This window comes from Piliocolobus tephrosceles, chromosome 9 (assembly GCF_002776525.5).
Source record: "Piliocolobus tephrosceles isolate RC106 chromosome 9, ASM277652v3, whole genome shotgun sequence".
Lineage (NCBI taxonomy): Eukaryota > Metazoa > Chordata > Mammalia > Primates > Cercopithecidae > Piliocolobus > Piliocolobus tephrosceles.
Window position 1 is genome coordinate 126,244,594 of NC_045442.1, and position 22,116 is coordinate 126,266,709.

A 22,116-nucleotide genomic window follows, 5' to 3' on the forward strand; every position below is an offset into this window, starting at 1 on the left:
AAGGTTTCACTATTTATTCAATAAAGCAGGTTAGACATTATACTTGGGACTCTTCTCCCATGTAATAATACCTACATCCTCCTTAGAAGCTTAATTCAACCATCATCATAAAGGATGGTCATGCTGACAACAGAAGAGAAAGAAGTTGATCTCAAGATTCCTTACCTTGAGAGCCATTGGGAAATGAATAATATAGAGGTCCACATAGTCCAGTTGAAGTGTTTTCAGTGAGCTTTCCAGGGCTGGTTGGACCAACTGTGGTCGAAAGAAAGTGCACCAAAGCTGCAGGGTAAAATAAAGGATTGATGTTGACTAAAAACATGAGCCATTTTTATTAGTTTGCTTCACCTAATATTTAGACATTTTTCAGCGTTCCAAACTGACGATCTCTGGCAAAAAATATACTTTTTTTATTTTGATATGACCTACATATATGAAAGCTATTATATATTGCATAATATATAGTTAGTACAACTACTGAACAATGGAATTAAAGTTTTCAGTAGGTAAAAATTGATATCAAGTAGTAATTCTGATTATCTGAACTGTGTTTGAGAGAAATTATGAAGCATTTGAATAGTCTAATTTTCTCATCCGTTGAACCCAATGGGTAAGAATAAGTATTCCTGTTTAGAAACTGAAGAGCAAAAACTTGTTACATGCTGACAAGTGTTGAGCATCATTCAAGATACTTTTGTTATCTGTTGTTTCATACTCATAGGGCTGGCTCTCTTATGCTGCATCTCCCTGCCTCCCACATTTTTCAATGAAAAGGACAGTTGAGATTCAGAATAATAAGATACTGAAGAAAGTCATCCCACACATAAGAAAAACTAAAATATGATTATAGGTCTCTGTGAATCTGTAGTCTAGGTTAAACCATCCTGATTTGAGTTTTTTGTTTCCAAGTTTGTGGATCAGAGGCAGTGTTAGCATGCTTCTCCCACTTGGAAAGACAGAATAGCGTGTAAAGATTCACAATGCAAACTTTTTTCCAGGAAGCAATGAAGTAACTGAATAGGAAAACTGAAAGAATCCACAGACCCTTTGAAAGAAGTGGCAGGCTGCAGCCTACACTGTGAGACAGATGAAAAACTAAGTGCCCAGAGTGTGAGAAGGGGAGAAACTGCCTCCAGAATACCCTTCCCCACCAGGGACTCTGAAATTTTAGGCCATGGGTGTAAGGCCTTAACCCTACCCAGGCTCAGAGCTGATTTAGGGAGAGGTGAGAAATAAAGTAGAAGCAGCAGTGACAAGTGCCACAAGGGTATTACCAATCTGCAGCATGGACTGAAGGAAGCCATTTCTTATTTTATCTCACAGGGGACATCAGGGAAGTCAGTCAATCTAAACTTGGGGAGTTCAGGCACATGCCACAGATCGAAAGAGGCTCCCAGCTGAATTTCATGATATTAATATTATCTCGAGTAGAGATGAGCTCCTTGGGCCAGAACTCTGGAGGAAAGCAGGAAGTGTGCTGCAGACAAATGCAGAAGCCTCACACCTGGCCTTTCAGGTGGATGGGCAGGACATAGCTTGAAAGCCAAAGTTGCTATCTCCACAGGAAAAGCTTATGGCCCATGGCAAGTCTGAGTTCTGAGCACAGGCTGCTTGGAACTTAGTTCAGTGCTCTTAGAGCACTGTGGAACTGGGATCTGCCTTCTAACTGCATGCGATCTTGGTGAGGCTTACTGCCACTAGCTACTCCCTACTCCATGTGTGAACGCTTTTGTGCAGCAAAGGCAGTTATGCTTCCCTTTGGAACATTACCCCAGTAGTCTGAGCACCATCCCCTGATGCTCACAGCAGCTGTAGCTAGTCTCCAGAAAGTCAGAGTGCATACTTGCCTAACCCTGACCAAACTTGGTTGTGCCCCTCCACCCACCCTGGTAGCGTAACACACAATAAATTTTTAGAAAATTTATGGCCCTGCCCGTCACCTGAGAAACCAGAATACCTCCCCAGGGCAACATAAGGGAAGTTCAAATCTCACTGCTACCACCACAGCTGGTGCTCTTTTGCAAGTGCCATCTCTTGGTTGGAGGCCAACCAACACAGTTCATCACAGAATATCTAGGTAGACTAACACTGCACCCAGGTAGGAGAAAACTTGTGCATGATCTCAGCTTCCACCATTGCCTGCAACTACCTGACCAGACAGAAGTCCTGAGTGTGGCCACGGGACAAGTTTGCTACTATTATAACCAACATTTGAGAAAGCCAGCACATCAGGGCTTTCTATAATCAAGGCATCTCAGAGTCTATGTCACTTCCCTGCCTTCCCCATGACAGCTGGAGCTGGTACCCACTGCTGGGAGACTTGAAGACAGGCCACATCACCAAATCCCTTGCAGATATTCCCCAGCACTAATCCAGAGTGAGGCAACCTCATTACTGGGTGGCTAGACCCAGAAGAGCAATAACAATCACTGTAGTCTGGCTCTCAGGAACTCCTACTCTCAGGGTAAGGGGACAGCATCACATCAAGGGAACATTCCATGGAACAAAATAATCCAGAGAGCAGGCCTCGAGTCTCACATCTTTCCATAGGTGGCAAGTTTCAGCAGACACACAATTGTAGTGCTGGGTTCAGTAGGGAAAGTCTAAACCTCTACTCACAACAGTCAAGCAGCCTTGGTGCTCATGAAAGGTCTTAGAGAAGGGGTGGTCTTTCCCCTCTTGTCCATCACTGCAGACAAAGCTAGGACTTCTCCCAGAGGAGCTCAGCATTGGCATACCTATAGCCAGCCTTCCTGGAACATTTCAGCATGACTGCATCCCCACAGGAGGTGCACTTCCCAGGTGCAGGCTTCCGTGAGCAGCAGTCATGATTTCTCCCTACTTGGAACATTTGCGTTCCTACAGACGAAAAGTGGTGCCTGTCTGATCTCAATATCCAGAACACTGGGACAGAAGAGGCTGGGAGGTGGATAGCTGTCCTGTCAGCCTGGCAGGTGAGCTCTTCATTTCCCACCTATGAGTGAGAACATGTGGTATTTGGTTTTCTGTTCTTGTAATAGTTTGCTGAGCATGATGGTTTCCATCTGCATCCATATCCCTACAAAGGACACGAACTCATCCTTTTTTATGGCTGCATAGTATTCCATGGTGTATATATGCCACATTTTCTTAATCCAGTTTGTCACTGATGGACATTTGTGTTGATTCCAAGTCTTTGCTACTGTGAATAGTGCCGCGGTAAACATACATGTGCATGTGTCTTTATAGCAGAATGACTTATAATCCTTTGGGTATATCCTCAGTAATGGGATGGCTGAGTCAAATGGGTATTTCTAGTTCTAGATCCTTGAGGAATCACCACTGTTTTCCACAATGGTTGAACTAGTTTACAGTCCCACCAACAGTGTAAAAGTGTTCCTATTTCTCCACATCCTCTCTAGCACCTGTTGTTTCCTGATTTTTTAATGATTGCCATTCTAACTGGTGTGAGATGGTATCTCATTGTGGTTTTGATTTGCATTTCTCTGATGGCGAGTGATGACGAGCATTTTTTCATGTGTCTGTTGGCTGTATGAATGTCTTCTTTTTAGAAGTGTCTGTTCATATCCTTTGCCCACTTTTTGATGGGGTTGTTTTTTTTTTCTTGTAAATTTGATTGAGTTATTTGGAATAATTAAGGAAAACTTTCCTGGCCTGGCTAGAGATTTAGATAGCTAAAGAAATCCTGGGAAATTCATTGCAAAAATACCACCACCAAGGCACAAGGTTATGAAGCTATCTAAAGTCAATATGAAGGAAATAATTCTAAACGCCGTGAGACAAAAGCATCAAGTAACTTACAAAGAAAAATCTATCAGACTAACAGGAGGCTTCTCAGCAGAAACCTTACAAGCTAGAAGGGATTGAGATCCTATCTTTAGCCCCCTTAAAATAATTATCAGCTAGGAATTTTGTATCCAGCAAAACTACATCTCGTAAATGAAGGAGAAAGTCATTTTCAGACAAATGCTTAAGGAATTTGCCACTATTAAACTAGCACTACAAGAAATTCTATAAGGAGTTACAAATCTGGAAACAAGCTCATTATGCACCCAGTAGAATCTCCTGAAAGCACAAAACTTACAAAGCCTATTAAACAATAACACAACAAAAAACCAAAGTATATAATAACTAAAATGATAAATAGAACAGTGCTTCCTACCTCAATATTAACATTCAACATAAGTGGCCTAAGTGCTCCACTTAGAAGAAGCAGAATGGCAGAATAGAAAATAAACCACAAACCAAATACCTTCTGTCTTCAAGAGACTCACCTCACACATCAGGATTTGTATGAACTCAAGGTAAAAGTGTGAAAAAAAGATTCCATGCAAATGGAAACCAAAAGTGAGCATGAGTTGCTATTCTTATATCAGACAAAATAGACTTTAAGGCAAAAATAGTAAAAAAAAAAAAAAACAAGGTCATTACATAATGACAAATGAATCAATCCAACAAGAAGATATTATAATCTTGAATTTATATGCACCTAACACTGGAGGTCCCAGATTTATAAAACAATTACTACCAGACCTAATAAATAAGATAGCAGCACAATAATAGTGGGGGACCCAATACTCTACTGTACAGCACTAGTCAAATAATTGAGACAGAAAATCAAACAATGGATTTAATTGTACTCTTAAAAAATGGACTTAACAGATGTCTACAGAACATTCTACCCACCAATTGCAGAGTATACATTCTTCTCATCAGCACATAGAACATTCTCCAAGATAGATCATATGATGGGCCACAAAACAAGTCTCAATAAATTTAAGAAAATCCAAATTATATCAAGTATCTTCTCAGAACTAAGTGGAATAAAACTAGAAATCAACTCTGAAAGGAACCCTCAAAAATACAAAAATATATAGAAATTAGTCTGTTCTTGAATGTGGGTTAACAAAATCAAAATGACAATTTTTTGAAATAAATTATAATATTTACACAGTTATCAAAACCTCTGGGATACAGCAAAAGCAGTGCTAAGAGGAAAGTTCATAACTTTAAATGCCTAAATCAAGAAGTCTGAAACAGCACAAATTCACAATCTAATGTCACACCTCCAAGAACTAGAGAAACAGGAAGAAACTAAACCCCAGGCTAGCAGAAGAATAGAAATAACGAAGATCAGAGCAGGACTAAATGAATTGAAATAAAAAAATTACAAAAGATCAATGAAGCTAAAAGCTGGTTCTTTGAAAAGATGAACAAAATTGAGACCATTAGATTAATCAACAAAGGAAGAGAGATCGAAATAAGCGCTCAATTAGAAATGAAACTGGACACATTACAAATGATACCACAGAAATACAAAACAATCATTTGAGACAACTAAGCCTTTATGTGCACAGACTAGAAAATCTAGAGTAAATGGATAAATTCCTGGAAACATACAACCCTTCTAGATTAAATCAGGGAGAAACAGAAACCCAGAAAAGACCAATAAGAAGCAGCAAGATTGAATCAACAACAACAACAAAATTGCCACCAAAAAGTCCAGGTTCAGGTGGATTCACAGCTGAATTCTGCCAGACATTCAAAGAAGAATTGGTGCCAATCCTAATGAAACTATTCAAAAATATAGAGAAAGAGGAAATCCTGCCTAAATTATTATATGAAGCCATCATCACCCTAATACCAATACCAGGAAAGGACATAACAAAAACAAAAAGCAGAAAAAGAAAACTGTAGACCAATCTCCCTGATGAACACAGATGTGAAAATCCTCAAGAAAATACTAGCTAACCAAGTCCATCAGCACATCAAAAATATATCATGATCAATGAGTTTCATCCCATGGGTGCAGGAATGCTATAATATACACAAGCCAATCAATATGATATATCACACAAAGAGAATTAAAAACCAAAACCATATGATCATCTCAATAGATGCAAAAAAAATTTAATAAAATCCAGAATCCATTTATGATTAAAAACCCTCAACAAACTAGGCATAAAAAGCATGTATAACAAATCCATAGCCAACATCATACTGAATGGAGAAAAATTGAAAGCATTCCCCTGAGAACTGGAACAAGAGAAGGATACCCAATTTTTACCACTTCTGTTAAACGTAGTACTGGAAGTCCTAGCCAGAGTAATCAGGCAAGGCAAAAAAATAAAGGGCATCCAAATTGGAAAAGAGTAAGCCAAAGTATTGCTGTTTGCTAATAATATGATCATATACCTACAAAACCCCAAAGCCTCATCCAATAAGGCTCCCCTATCTGACAAATTCAATAAAGTCTCAGGTTACAAAATCAGTTTACAGAAATTAGTAGCACTGCTATTCAACAACAACCATGCTGAGAGTTGAATTAAGAATTCCATTTACAACAGCTGCAAATAAAATGCCTAGGAATATGCTTAACCAAACACTGCTAAAAGAAATGATACATAAACAAATGGAAACACATCCCATGCTTATGGATAGAATCAATAGTATGAAAATGACCATATTCTAAATTCATATGAAACCGCTAAAGGGCCTCAATAGCCAAGGCAATACTAAGCAAAAAGAAGAAATCTGGAGGCATTATATTACCAGACTTCAAATTATACTACATGACTATAGTTACAAAAACAGCATGGTACTGGTATAAAAAATAGAAATTTAGATCAATGAAACAGAGAACCCAGAAATTAGGCCAAATACTCTTTGTTTGACAAAGCAAACAATTTAAATTAAGGAAAATAACCCTATTCAATAAATGGTGCTGGGACAACTGTCAAGACACATGTAGAAGAATAAAACTGGAAGCCATCTCTCACCGTATGCAAAAACCAACTCAAGATGGATCAAAGACTTAAGTCTAAGACCTGAAACCATAAAAATTCTAGAAGATAACATTGGAAAAACTCTTCTTTACATTGGCCTGTACGTTGGCATCAGCAAAGAATTTATCTCTAAGACCCCAAAATGCAAATGTACAAAAAGCAAAAATAAATGAGACCTAATTAAACTGAAAAGATTCTGCACATCAAAAGAAATAATTATGTGAGTAAACGGACAACCTACAGAATGGGAGAAAATGTTTGCAAACTATGCATCCAGCAAAGGACTATTATACAGAATCTACAAGGAACTTAAGTCACCAAGATAAAAACAACTTTGTTGAAAAGTGGGCAAATCTCAAAAGAAGTATACAAACAGCCAATGAACATATGAAAAAGTGCTCAACATTACTAATAATCAGGGAAGTACAAATTAAAATCACAATATCACACCACCTTCTGCAAGAATGGTTATAATTAAAAAGTTGAAAAAACAGAAGTTGGCATGAATATAGTAAAGAGCACTTTTACACTGCTGGTAGGAATGTAAATGAGTATAATCATCATGGAAAACAGTATGGAGATTCCTTAAAGAACTTAAAGTAGATCTACCATTTGATTCAGCAGTCCCAATACTGGTATCTAACAAAAAGAAAAGTCATTATATGAAAAAGACACATACCCATACATGTTTATAGCAGTACAATTCACAATTGCAGAAATATGAAACCAACCCAAGTGCCCATCAACCAATGTGTGAATAACGAAAATGTAGTATATATAGACATCATTGAATAGTGTGTATATAAAAAGGAATGAAATAATATATTTCACAGGAACTTGGATGGAGCTTGAGACCATTATTCTAAGTAAGCTAATTCAGGAATGGAAAACCAAACACTGTACATTCTCACTTTTAAGTGGGAACTAAGCTATGAGGATGTATAGACATACAGATTATATAATGAACTTTCAAGACTCAGTGTGGGTTAGGTTGGGAGTAAGGTAAGGGATAAAAGCCTACATATTGAGTACAATGTCCAGTGATTGCCTGACAGCTTCACTTAAATCTCAGAATCACTACTATAGAATTGATTCATGTAACCAAAATCCGCTTGTACCCCCAAACCCATTGAAATTAAAATATAAATTCATAAAAATATTACACTGAGCTGAGGCTCAAAACCTAAAGTAACTTTCAAGTAATAAATTTGAACACAATAATGATGAGAAAGGCATCATCATTCTCTGCCTTTTATTTCAGTTTTAATACATGAATATGTGTGAATAAATTGGAACTAATAAGCACAATTCACCCACAACTACTGAACCAGTTACAGAATTGTCATCTCCACACTATCACATTAAATACATGTGCATGCATGCTCATCATAGGCACAGTACCTTTGAAGTGTAGAATATGTCTTCTCTCTTCACACTGCCATCTGCAATCTTGCTTCGGATGGCCAGTCCAACTTGCTCCTCATTGTTGTATAAATAAGCAGAATCAATATGGCGGAAGCCAGCTTCTATTGCTAATTTGGTGACCTCCACAACTCTGCTCCTCGGAACCTGAAGGAGGAACGGAAAGTAGTATTTGGTGATTAATGTGCTTGAGAGGTAGTGAAACAGGAAAAGTTCCTTTGTCCTCACAGGGTGTGCGATGGGAGTGTGGTCAGTGTTCTGCTGCTCAGACCTCTAGGGGAGCATACAGATGGGGGCAGGTTGTGGGGCTCCGAGCCCGCAGCAGTGTCTAGGTGTGGATGTTTACAGCTTCTGAAGCCCCAGTGGGCGTGTGTTACAGGGTGCTCTTTCAGTTTTGTTCTTTTAGTTTTGCCATCTACAGGCTTGTGTTAACCAGCTCAATTAGACCCTCTACCTTGCTGCAAGGACAGAGGGCTTTCTGTATCCTGGATTCTTGCTTTGGTCCACCGGAAGGATCGGATCACACCTGGGTTTGGAGAATGAGTGCAGGGTTTTATTGAGTGGAGAGTGGAGGTAGCGTGGGGGAAGTCAAGGGGATGGAGTAGGAACGTTTTCCCCTATCAGCAGCCTGGATTGTCTTTTGACTGCCCTAGTCAAATTCAGCATCATTCTGCTTCTGCCAGTAGGTGGCCCGCTGGCGTGCTGGTGCCTTTTGGTGCGTTTCTCTAGATGTCCGGCTGCCTGTGTGTGTTCCTCTGCCGATGTGCTCCTCTCAAAGTCCATCCGGTTCTGTCTCTGCCTTTCTAAGATTTGGGGTTTTTACAGGCACAGGATGTGGGCATGGCAGGCCAGGGTGGTCTTGGGAAATGCAACATTTGGGCAGGAAAACAAAAATGCCTGTCCTCACCTAGGTCCCTGGAGGTGGAGCCCTAGCCAGGGACCACATCCTCCTCCACCCAGCACTTCCCTTCCCCGCTTCTGTATAATTTAAAAAGACCACGCTCTTCCCTTCCCAGCACTTCCGTATCAGTAGTTCAGGCACCAGCAATGACCTTCACAAAAATCACATTATCCTCGTGTCTTGGGTTAGTTCTACATGTGGAGTGATAAACCCATCCCAATTTGCTTTAGTCTTTTCTAGTTAGTAATAAAGATTAGGTATCCCTGGACCTCTTCAGTCCCAGGCAATTACTGGTTAATCACTAGCGTGAAGTTTCCCAACAAAAACTTCAGATTTAGTCATTTGTTGGAAAAATTAACAAGACTCAACTTATAGTTATTATTTGAGACAGTCTCACTCTGTCACCCAGGCTGGTATAAAGTGGCACAACCTTGGATCACTACAAAATCTGCCCCCACCCCCACCTTCTTCACCTTGAGCTCAAGTGATCCTCCCACCTCAGCTTCCCAAATAGCTAGGACCAGACAGGCACCATGATGCCCGGTTAAGTTTTTGTATTTTTGGTAGAGAGGGGATTTCACTGTTACCCAGGCTCAAACTCCCGAGCTCAAGGGATCCATCTGGCTTGGCCTACCAAAGTGCTGGGATTACAGGCATGAGTCACTGCATACCCACTTCTAATTATTCTTTAATATAGTGAAATTAACACATGGAAAAAGGCACACGGAAGAAATTATGGTAAGAATACAGTGTAAGTTCCTATGATTAGTCTCTCAGTGACGTTGCAGGAAACACACTGACTTCCTCCAGCAATGTTGACTACAAGGGATGCTATTTGGAGACTCAGTTCCCAAGATTTTAACTGGGTGCTGGTTACATTGACCCAGTCTGTATGGCACCCAGCAAACTTCCAGTCTTGTAAAGAAAGCAGGTATACAGAAACCCTACACTTTGTACAACCAGTTAATTATAGACAGCACCCTTTATCAGTTAGGAAAGGGTGAGAAATTCAACTTCTCAGATACCAGCCAGGCTCCAACTTTGAAAACAGGTGCATCTATGGGTGGCAGTCTATTGTGCTAACTCCTTTCTACACAGCCATTAGCCATTCTGTGTGCATGACAGAACTAAATACTAGGAGTAAAGACATATACTCCAAGTATGTAGATTTATACCTGAGAAATTAACTGCAACCTGTGAGAGATTAGTGAAGTACACTTTATCCCTAACAAATAAGATCAGCTCTTTTAGGAATGATATAATTTCAGTGAAATTTAAAATTATTGACTTATCTACCAAATTTGGATAAAGATTTTAAAGGTATATTTTTTAAATGACAAAACCATAAATGAAACAATTTTCTATTTTAATGTAAGTATTTTGGAAGCTTTGTTTTTCTAGTGAAATCAAAAGGAACTAGATACCAAGTCTCACTGCCTTCCCCTATACCAGCCCTGATCTTCTCTTTGCTGTGCAAGCATTCAAGGTTTACCAAGGCTAGAGCTTCTGTGTCATGTTTTTCCTTACTTCCTCTTCATACCAGTTTGCATTACAAAGTGAACCACTCCTGTTGATGGTCTTCAGGGTGTTTCTCTGTAAATTCTTACAACATATAGTTGATCAAATGTAGACACAAATTTTATGTGACTAGTCCTTATTAACACACTTAGTAGTCTTGGAATACAAGTTTTCTTCCAATGTAGAAATAGCTCAGTCTAGAAAAAAAGTCTCCATTTTGCCCACTTCCGTGTCAGAGGACCACCCCTATCATTTTGATACGAATTTCTTAAAGTTATTTTTCCTGTCAGGTAATTTTCCTAGAGTTGAGAGTTGTACAGGGTATTAAGTCCAGGACCAATATTCCTGTGTCATGCTCAAGGCCATGCGGCAGCTCAGCCATACTATCCCAACAGTTTTCATACACCCCATCTTTAGGCACTGTTGCCACAAAGGTTTCTTTTGATCATGTCTAGTGGAAGAATAAAAGATTTCTTCAACCACAGAAATAAACCATTCTCACTGCAGTCATCTCCTACAAAGGGAACTACCAGGCAGTGTTCTTCACTGTTGAGTTTTATATATTCTGCCAAGCTGGGCAATACACAGAAACAGCGGATAAAAACAGTGTACAAAATAAGCAGTAAATTACTGTATGGTAGACCTCAGTGCAAAACAAACATTGACTACCTTTTCTCTTTGAACATAGAATAGCTCTAGCCTAGTAAGACAGACCAGATGAGTCACGCAGAGTAATGGAAACACAAAGCTGAACAACCCAGGTCATCGTCCACTTATTCTAGCTTTGCTCTTTTAAATGCTCAATGCTGAAAATATGATTATTACCTCTGGAGGTGCATAGGAGCCAAATCCCAATACGGGCATGAAGTGACCATCATTTAGCTCCACACGCTGATATTTGGGATCCATTGCATGTCACTTCTTTCACTAAGCAGATCCTGTTTCCTTTATCAACATCTGGTATTTATATCCAGGGGTTATATAAACAATGGGCAGGCAATGCTGCACTGCTCCCTGGGGCTAATCAATGAAATGCAGGAGGAAGCAAGTGACAGTGTATTATACAAGATGTGAAGAAAATTGAATCTGGTTCACTTGTTTCTTATCAAAGAGAATTTTTAAGTACATTATTATATAGTGAAAATAAAATATTTTTCTAAAGTGAAATTTTCTCTTCAGAATCCATCTATCTATATATAATAAACTCATCCAAGAGATTTATAGAATGATTGGTGATCATGTTAGACTATAAAATAACTCCAGCTACAAATCTCGTTTTTAATGCCATGATGATATCTCATCTTTATCTTCTGTCATTTGAAATAATCAACCATCTTACATCTTTCACACAGACAGTATTCAAAAGAATGACTAGTGAGCATTTTTTTTTAAAATGATGACTCTCAATAAAGAAACAAAATCAAAGAAAATTTCTCTTTTTACATTTTTCATCAGCAAATTAATTTTATTTCTTCTTTCTTTTAATTGTAGTAGGAATTTTCATTCCTGATGGAGGTGCAGTGCTCATGATGTGGCAATCCTGCAAAGGTTCAAAGGGAAAAGAAAAATTCTGACACGATGTTTATTGGAGTATTAATTATTAACAGTGTTTGGACTTTGGACATCATTTGCAATATGCAAAGAGTGCTTAAATAGTGTTTGTATTTTCCATCCAGTTTTATAAGAAACCAGCAAAAGTAACTTCCCAAAAAACTGATAATTATTTTATATAATTTGTGATCTTATTAAATATTATAAAGAAAAAAGTAATTAAATTGGTGAATAATCCTCAGATGGCATAATTTTACTTGTTTCTCCTGTTGGAGGGCAGATTAGAAAATGATGATTAGGCTGGGGGCAGTGGCTCATGTCTGTAATCCCAGCACTTTGGGAGGCCAAGGCGGTAGGATTACTTGAGGTCAGGAGGTCGAGACCAGCCAAGGCCAACATGGTGAAATCTTGTCTCCATGAAAAATACAAAAATTAGTCGGGCGTGGTGGTAGATGCCTGTAATCCCAGTTACTCAGAGGCTGAGGCGAGAGAATTGCTTAAACTCAGGAGGCAGAGGTTGCAATGAGCCAAGATTGGGCCACTGCACTCCAGCTTGGGCGACAGAGCAAGGCTGTCTCAAAAAAAAAAAAAAAAAAAATTAACATCTCTGAAGTATCCACACCAATATCAGTTGTTGTCTGACAACTGGCTATTTTAAGAATAGCCATTCTGACTGGTATAAGATGATATCTCTATGTGCTTTTGATTTGCAACACCCTCTTTGCTTCTATTCACTTCTTCCTAAAAGAAACAATAAAAGAAAATAATTAGGTAAATGACTACACATTGAAGCAATGGAATATAATAGAGTCATTTAAAATTTTCACACAGAGTGTCATCAGCAGGATGGTGGATTAGAAAGCTCTCAAATCTCCCATGGAATTATCAAAAAAAAATCTGAAATGAACTAAAATAAACTCATTTATTTATAGAGTGGCTCAGTAGAGATGCAGGGTGACGATAGATGCACAGATGCCACTGGCAAGAGATTAGGGGAAGAGACATACAATAGGCCATCTGCGGCACTGAGGAGAAGCTGAGCTGTGAATTTTTGACATGATAAGGTATTCAAAAGCCATTGGGCATTTGGAGAAATCAAATAGGGCACACAGAGTCTAGGCAGATGCATATTCAGAAAAGAACTGAGAAGACCTTAAGTTTTCATGTAGAGCTGACGCTGAGACTAAGAATATGCCAAGCATATTAGCTGATTATTGTCATGACACAGAAATAATATAGATTGTGAAATGTGGCTGTTTTTCAAATGTGCAATAAAAACAATAAAGCTACAAAGAAACAGGAAGACAACATTCATTATGAGTAAGAAAATAAGCTGACAGAAACTGTGAAGAATTACCGGCATTGATATTAGTAAAGAAAGACTTTCTGATTTTTATTTCTTATTAAAATCTTAAATCATTTTAGATTAAATAGGCACAGGTGTAGGTTTGTTATATAGACACGTTACATACTGGTGAGGTTTGGGCCTCTAGTGTACACATCACTCAAATAGTGAACATTGTACCCAATAGGAAGTGTTGTAACCTTTGCCCCTGTCTCCACCTTTCTCCCTTTTGAAGTACTTGATGTCTGTTTCCATGTTTATGCCCATGTGTACCTATTGCTTAGCTTCCCCTTATAAATGAGAGTATGTGGTATTTTGTTGTGTTTCTAAGTTAACTTAGAATAATATCTTCTAGTTCCATCTATGTTGCTGAAAAGGATATAATTTCACTCTTTTTAGAGGATGCTTAATATTCCATAAGCATATATGCTTAGTATATGTATGTACATTTAGTGTATATATATGCATATTAGTATGTATATGCACATTTTGCCTTCTTTCCACATCCATACTGATATTTGTTGTTTTTTGACATTTTAATAATAGTCATTCTGACTGGTGCAAGATGATATCTCAATGTGTTTTTAATTTGCATTTTTTGGATGAGTATTAAGAACAGTTTCCTGTATATTTGTGAACAGGTTGTATGTCTTCATTTGATGAATGTCTGTTCATGTCTTTTGCCTAGTTTTTAATGGTATTGTTTGTTTACTTCTTGGATTGAGTTCCTTATAGAATCTAAATAAAAGTCCTTTGTTGGAGCCTAAATTTGAAAATATTTTTCCCTTTCTGTAGATTTTTCTGTTGATTATTTCTCTTGCTGCCCATAAGTTTTTTAGTTTAATTCCCATTTCTCTGTCTTTGTTGCATTTCCTTTTTGGCATCTTCATCATTATATCTTGACCTAGCTCAATGTCCAGAAGAGTTTTCCCAAGGTTTTCCTCTAGGACATTCATAGTTTCAGATCTTCCTTGTAGGTCCTTAATCCATGTTGATTTAACTTTGCCAATGGTAAGAGATAGGGGTTTAGTTTCATTATTCTGCTTTGGCTAGCCAATTTTCTCAATACCATTTAATGATTACAGTGTCCTTTTCTCATTGTTTGTTTTTCTTTAACTTTGTCAAAGGTCAGTTTGTTGTATGTTTGTAGCTTTATTTCTAGGTTCTCTGTTCTATTTTATCCACGTGTCTACTGTTGTACCAGTACCATGTTTTAGTTACTATAGCCTGTTGGTATAATTTGAAGTCAGGTAAAGTGATACCTGTGACTTTGTTCTTTTGCTTAGGATTGCCTTTTTATGAAATGTAGGGTTTTTTTTTAATTTTTTTATTTTTTTGTAATTTGAAGAATGATGTTGGTAGTTTGTTAGGAATTGCGTTGAATCGGTAGTTTGCTTTGGGCAGTATGATCATTTTCATCATATTGATTCTCCCAATCCATGAGCATGGTAATCTTTTTATTTTTTTCATCCATGATTTTTTTCATCAGTATTTTGTATTTCTGCTTGTAGAGATCTTTCACTTACTTAATTTTATTTATATCTAGATATTTTGTTTTTGTCTATTGCAAATGGGATGGAGTTATTAATTGAGTTTTAGCTTCAACATTATTGGTGTCTAGAAATGCTACTGATTTTTCTACATTGATTTTGTATCTTCAAATTTTATTGAAGTTTTTTTTCTTCAAGTCTAGCAGTCCTTTGAAGGAGTCATTATAGTTTGATAGGTATAAAATCATGTCATCAGAAAAAATTGATAATTTGAATTTCTCTTTTCCAACTTGGATGGCTTTTATTTTTTTCTGTTGCCTGGGTTTTCTGGTGAGGACTTCCAGTTCTATGTTAAATAAGAGTGGTGACAGTGGACATTCTTGTCTTTTGCCAGTTCACAGGGGGAATGCTTTCAAAATTTTCCAATTCCCTTCCCATTAGGAAGATGTTGGCTGTGGGTTTGTTGTGTATGACTCTTATTATTTTGAGATATGTCTTCAATACATAGTGTGTTAAGCGTTTTATGAGAAAGAAATGTTGGATTTTATGAAATGCTTTTGTGTCTCTTTTGAGATGATCATATGGTTTGTGTTTTAAATTTTGGTTATTTGGTGAATCAAATTTATTAATTTATGAATGTTGAAACATCTTTTATTCCTGCATTAAAACCTACTTGATCATAAATTATCTCTTCGAGGTGCTCTAGGTTTCAGTTTGGTAGTATTTTGTTGAGAATTTTTGCATCCATGTTCATCAGGGATATTGGCCTTTAGATTTCATTTTTAGTCGTGTTGCCTGATTTTGGTATCAAGGTGACACTTGTTTCCTATAATGAGGAATATCATGAAATAGCTTCAGGAAGGTTTGTTTTGGATCTTTGTACATCTCATAAAATTTGGCTGTGAATCCATCTCGTCCTGGGATTTTCTTTGTTCTTGCTCTTTTACTGATTAAATGTGTTTGCTTATTATTGGTGTGTTTAGAATTTCTATTTATTTCTGGTTCTATTTTGAAAACTTATGTATTTCCAAAATTAAATCATTTTCTTTGGGTTTTCTATTTTGTGTGCATGGAGATGTTCATAGTAATATTTGTTAGTTTTTGTGTTCTGTTCTAACAGTTGCAATGTTGCCTTTGTCATTTCTGATTTTGCTCATTTGAATTTTCTCTCTTTCTTGGTTAATATAACTAGTAGTCTATAATTTTGTTTAACCTTTCAAATAACACATTTTTAATTTCTTTGATTCTGGCATCATTGTTTTAGTCTCAATCTCATTTGGTTCTCCTCTAATGTTTCTTATTTTTTCTTCTGCTAGCTTTGGGTTTGATTTGTTCTTCTTTTCTAGTTCTTAGACGTGTGATATTAGGTGATTAATTTGAGATGTTTCTGTCATTTTTTTTTTGAAATGGATTCTTGTTCTATTGCCCAGACTAGAGTGAAGTGGCACGATCTCAGCTCACTGCACATTCTGCATCCTGGGTTCAAGTGATTCTCGTTCCTCAGCCTCCCGAGTAGCTGGGATTGCAGGCACCCGCCACTACACCCAGCTAATTTTTGTATTTTTAGTGGAGATGGGGTTTCACCATCTTGGCCAGGCTGGTCTCAAACTCCTGACCTTGTGATCCACCCACCCTGGCCTCCCTAAGTGCTGGGATTACAGGCATGAGCCACCACATCTGGCCTATTTCTGTCTTTTTGATGTAGACATTTACCACTAAACTTACCTCTTAGTACTGCTTTTGCTGTATGTTAGAAGTTTTGGTAAGTTGTGTCTCTATTTTCATTGTTTTCAAAATATGTTTTTGACTTATGCCTTTGTTTAATGTTTACCCAAAAGTCATTGAAGACAAGTTTTTAAGTCTCCATGTACTTGTATCATTTTGAGAATTCCTCTTGGTATTGATTTCTAAATTTATTCTCTTATGGACCGAGAAGATACTTGATATAACATCAATTTTTTGAATTTATTGAGACTTGCTTTGTGGTCAGGCATATGGTTGATTTTGCAGAATGTTCCATGCAGAGATAAGAAAAATATATACTCTGGTTGTTGTGTATAATGTACAGTAAATACCCATTAGATCCATTTCATCTAGAGGCTAGTTTATATCTGAAGTTTCTTTTTGACTTTCTGCCTTGATGACCTGTCAGGTGTTATCTATGCAGTGTGGAAGTATAGCAGCAAATGTTTTCTCATATGTCTAGTGGTATTTATTTCATGAATCTGGATGCTTCAGAGTTGAATGCATACATATTTAGGATAGATTGTGTTTTTCTACTGTTTTCAGTTTGAAGTCACTTTCAACTTATATAAGAATGGCTACTCCTGCTCATTTTTGTTTTCAATTATTATATATTTTTAAAATATATACTATAAAAATTGATTTTAGTGTGTTTGTAATGAAATCTTTGCTTGTCCCTGTGTCCAGAATGGTATTGCCTTGTCTTCTAGGGTTTTTATAATTTGGGGTTTTACATTTAAGTCTTTAATCCACCTTCAGTTCATTTTTGAATATGGTGTAAGGAAGGGGTCTGATTTAAATCATATGAATATGGCTAGCCAGTTATCAAAGCACCACCTGTGAAATAGGAAATCTTTTTCCAATTGCTTGTTTTTCTTAGCTTCATTGAAGATCAGATGGTTGTAGGTGTGTGACCTTACCTCTGGGCTCTTTGCTCTGTTCTTTTGGTCTATATTGTCTGTTTTTGTATCAGTACCATGCTGTTTTGGTTACTGTAGCCCTGTAGTATAGTTTGAAGTGTGATGCCTCCTGCTTTGTTCTTTTTCCTTTGATTGCCTTGGCTATTTGGGCTCTTTTTGGGTACCATATGAATTTTAAAATAGTTCTTTTCTAGTTCTGTGAAGAATGCCATTGGTAGTTTAATAGGAATAGCACTGAATCTATTAATTGCTTTGGGAAGTATGGCCATTTTAATGATATTAATTTTTTCTATTCATGAGCGTAGAATGTTTTTCCATTTGTTTGTTTTATCTCTGATTTTTTGAGCTGTGTTTTGTAGTTCTCATTGTAGAGATCTTTCTCTTCCTGATTAGATGTATTCATAGGCATTTTGTTCTTTTTATGGCAATCCCAGTGAATGGGATTGTGTTTCTGACTTGGCTGTTGGCTTGACAGTTGTTGGTGTATAGAAATGCTAGTGATTTTTGTACATTGATTTTGTGTTCTGAGACTTAAGTTGTTTATCAGTTTGTTAAAAAGCTTTTGGAATGAGACTAGGGGGTTTTCTAGCTACAGAATCATGTCATCTGCCAACACGGGTAGTTTTACTTTCTCTCTTCTTGTTTGAATGCCCTTTATTTCTCAACCAGGATTTCCAATACTATGTTGAATAGGCATGGTGACAGACGGCATCCTTTTCTTGTGCCACTTTTCAAAGGGCGTGCTTTTATCTTTTGCCCGTTCAGTATGATATTGACTGTGGACTTGTCATACATGGTTCTTATTATTTTGAGGCACATTCCTTCAATATCTGGTTTATTGAGTTTTTAACATGAAGTGGTGTTGAATTTTATCAAAAGCCTTTTCTGCATCTATGAAGATGATTATGTGGTTTTTGTCTTTAGTTATGTTAATGTGATGAATCACATTTTTAACTTGTGTATGTTGAGTCAACCTTGAATCCCAGGGATAGCACTTACTTAACTGGGGTAAGCCACCATTGTTTCTGTGTTTCATCCTTTATCAGAATGTTGTGTGTCTCATAACTGTACATTAAATGTAAGTGGCTTAAATTTTCACATTAAAAGGAAGATTTGCAGAATGAATTTAGAAAAATCTAGGACCCAACTATATGTTCTGAACTAGAAACTTACTTTAGGTGAGGACATAAATAATGTGAACATGAAAGACAGAAATAGCTATTGTATGAAAATAGTAACCAACAAAGAGCTGGGATAGCTATACTAGGATCAGACAAAATACAATTTAGTCAAAAACTCTGACAAGAGATAATCAAGACATAGCACACAGGCATACATTATAGATATTAAATGTTGGGTTCCAGACCACCAACATAAAAAATAACACAAAATCTGAATTACATAAATTTTTTTATTTCAACTGCATATAAAATTATGTTTACACTATTCTGTAATATATTAGGTGAGCAATAGTATCTAAGGAAACAATGTACATACCTTAATTAAAAAAAAAGTTGTGACAAAATGCTAACAATCATCTGAACCTTCAGCAGGCTGTAATCTGAACTCCAGTTCACACCTTTTCCCAATAATTCAGACTGGAATAACAAATTGTCTGTTCAGTACCTCCTCTTGGGGGTTTAATGGACATTTCAAGCTCAGGATGCCCCAGAAAAAAATTTCTTTAATCTCCATGCAACTCAGCTCCACCTTAAATTTTCAGTCTCAATAATTCCTTTCTTTCCATCATAACCAAATTTGGGGAGTGATTCTTGCCTTTTAAAATTCTCTCATAACCAATATAAAACCTGTGAACAAGTTCTCCCATGTTCACCTTAAAAATTACCCAGAATCTGACCACTCCTCATCACATGCTCTACAACCATTCTGTTCCAAATTACTCAATTTCTTACATTGGTTATTAAATAGCCTCCTAACTAGTTTTCCCCTTTTATCCCTTACCAACCTACATTCTACTCTCTATACAGAAGCTCAGTTTCATCCAGTGTCCCCTTATCTGTCCTAGAGTGAAAGCAAAATCCTTGCAGTGGCCTACAGGGCTCTGCCTAAACATGGCCTTTCCTTCCTTTCTGACCTTTTTCCTAATCCTGCTGTTCCAAGATCACACGTGCCCTTCCCTTGCTGCAGGGACTATGCCCTTCAGGATCCCTCTGCCTGAAGCCTTCTTCCCTCAGCTGTCAGCAAGGCTGGCTTCCTCTGCTCCTTCAGGTCTTTTCTCAAATGTTTCTGTTTCAGTGAGGATTCCCTACTTAAGCTATTTGTAATTTCAGTTGTTCCTGCACTCTTTCCATACTCTACCCCTTTCCCTGCTTTTTCCCCTTCACAGTGCTTCCTATCATACAAACATGGTTTTCATTCTATATAATTATTAGTTTTTTGTCTGCTTCTGTCTTCTTGAAAGTGAGTTCAGTGCAGGCTTAGATTTTTGTCTGTTTTTAATGCCTACAACAGTATGTTGCACATTATAGCTACTCACTAAATATTTATTTTTGAATGATATACACTTTATTTATTTATTTTTTGAGACGGAGTCTCGCTCTGTCGCCCGGGCTGGAGTGCAGTGGCCGGATCTCAGCTCACTGCAAGCTCCGCCTCCCGGGTTCCCGCCATTCTCCTGCCTCAGCCTCCCGAGTAGCTGGGACTACAGGCGCCGCCACCTCGCCCGGCTAGCTTTTTGTATTTTTTAGTAGAGACGGCGTTTCACCGGGTTATCCAGGATGGTCTTGATCTCCTGATCTTGTGATCCGCCCGTCTCGGCCTCCCAAAGTGCTGGGAATACAGGCTTGAGCCACCGCGCCCGGCCAAAATACACTTTCATATAATTCTTGAATGTGTTCCTTGGAGGCCATTACAACGTATTTTCTGGCACTCCTTCCACTCCTTCCAGAATGGCACATGTCCTTCTGTTTCCTTGGGTGCCATGCTGTATTATAATTGCCATTTGCACTCTGTCACCTTGTGTGGGTTTTAAGCTGCTAAGGTTGTAGTGACTTGTGTGCAGCCACGCAGAGTTGATCTAGTACCTCTGCTCAGATCCTCAATGGGCTGCAGTAAAGGCATAAGCCTGAAGCAGGATCTCCCTGAAGGCTTAGAGTGGAATAACCTGCTTCCAAGATTGTGGGGGAACTGGCAGGGTTTGGTTTCTTCTGGACTGTGAATGAAAGCCTCAGTTTCGAGCTGATTGGTGACTAGAGGCCCACTCAGCTCCTCTCCATGTGAGCCTCTCCTACGTTGCCACCAATTTTATCAAAGTTTGAAAACTGAGAAAACAGTTTCCTAGCACAATGGAAATTACAATTTTGTATTTCCTAATGATGGAAATAATATCACTCTTCTTTACAATAGTCAGTTGTTTAGAATAAAGACACAAGTGCCAGCCACAGTTGATAAGAGGTCATTACACACGTTACACAGGGCCATAAATACCAGGAGGCAGGGCTGTGCCCACCTCTTATCCAATAAACCGTGAGCTCCCTGAGAGCAGCTCATATCCTTGGTAGCTTTTGAAAACCTGAGGAAGTAAAAATAGTGCCAGGAAACCACGGACAAACACCTTTCCAGTTACAAAGGGAAGATGGACTCTGAAAAGTGTTAGGTACAAAGTATGACATCTAATCTATAAATGTTTTAGGATAATGCTTAAGGCAAGTTTTATGAGAAGAGGGGCAGGGAGCATGAAGCCCTGCTTTGGATTTACTAAGAATAAAATTGGCCTACTCTCTTTCACTAACAAATTTCCTAGACTGCTAAATTAGGGAAGTGAGAGAGAAATAATGTATCTTACTTGGGTAAACCATTTAGTGCAAAATACGGGTTAATATTGCAAACTTGTTAGACAAATTTTTAATCTAGTGAATGATGAGCTTCAGGCTATTACCAGTAATAAAGACACGCTTCAGGCTATTACCAGTAATAAAGACACGCTTTTCTTGTGACTTTACTCAGAACTTAAACCCATCTCTTTAGGGTTCAACAGTTTTACCAATGTAATATAAATAGTATACTTACCAGATTTATAGCTGATACAATGTTGTGATAATTATAAACTACAGGGAATCAGAATCAGGCAGAATTTGGACCTTGCTCAGTCAGAGCTATGGGTTCAAAATAAGAAAAATGACACTATCATGTTTCAGGATTGCCTCTAAAATACCCAAGGCGCAAATACATATTGGAGAAAGCACAGCATAATAAAGACACCAAAGAAAATACCACTTAGGCATCTTGTGTAGCAGAAGCTCCTTGTTCGAGGAGAGTGTAATTTCAATGATGTGATTTTTTTTTTTTTTATCTGCTTCATAGAAGGTAAGAGAATAAAGGGCATGCAGAGAAGGTTGGTCAATCTCACCCAGGGAGATTATAGAAGAAGTCATCTTTTCTTTTTATGATATTTCATAATGTGATAATTAAATCTATTACT

At 37.7% G+C, this 22,116-nt stretch overlaps 1 protein-coding gene and 1 pseudogene across 1 annotated transcript; one reads left to right on the forward strand and one right to left on the reverse strand.

The window, feature by feature from the left end:
- Window positions 1–105: 105 nt before the first annotated feature.
- LOC111528983 (aldo-keto reductase family 1 member C4-like) lies at window positions 106–11,607 on the reverse strand. Its single transcript, XM_023195897.2, has 3 exons — window positions 11,452–11,607; window positions 8,187–8,354; window positions 106–282 (listed from the first exon to the last, which is right to left on the reverse strand). Exons 1-3 carry the CDS (start codon window positions 11,533–11,535, stop codon window positions 106–108), a joined length of 429 nt encoding a protein of 142 aa, XP_023051665.1. The 5' UTR covers window positions 11,536–11,607.
- Window positions 11,608–12,412: 805 nt separating this feature from the next.
- LOC111528988 lies at window positions 12,413–12,502 on the forward strand (annotated as a pseudogene).
- The last annotated feature ends 9,614 nt before the right edge of the window (window positions 12,503–22,116 follow it).

Bases quoted from the DNA above. Each gene is read 5' to 3' on its own strand.
- LOC111528983 (XM_023195897.2), bottom strand. From the start codon at position 11,535: ATGGATCCCAAATATCAGCGTGTGGAGCTAAATGATGGTCACTTCATG. The intron at 8,355-11,451 runs GTAATAATCATA...TTCCTCCTTCAG, and splicing joins GCTCCTATGCACCTCCAGAG to GTTCCGAGGAGCAGAGTTGT. The intron at 283-8,186 runs GTACTGTGCCTA...TTTACCCTGCAG, and splicing joins ACATATTCTACACTTCAAAG to CTTTGGTGCACTTTCTTTCG.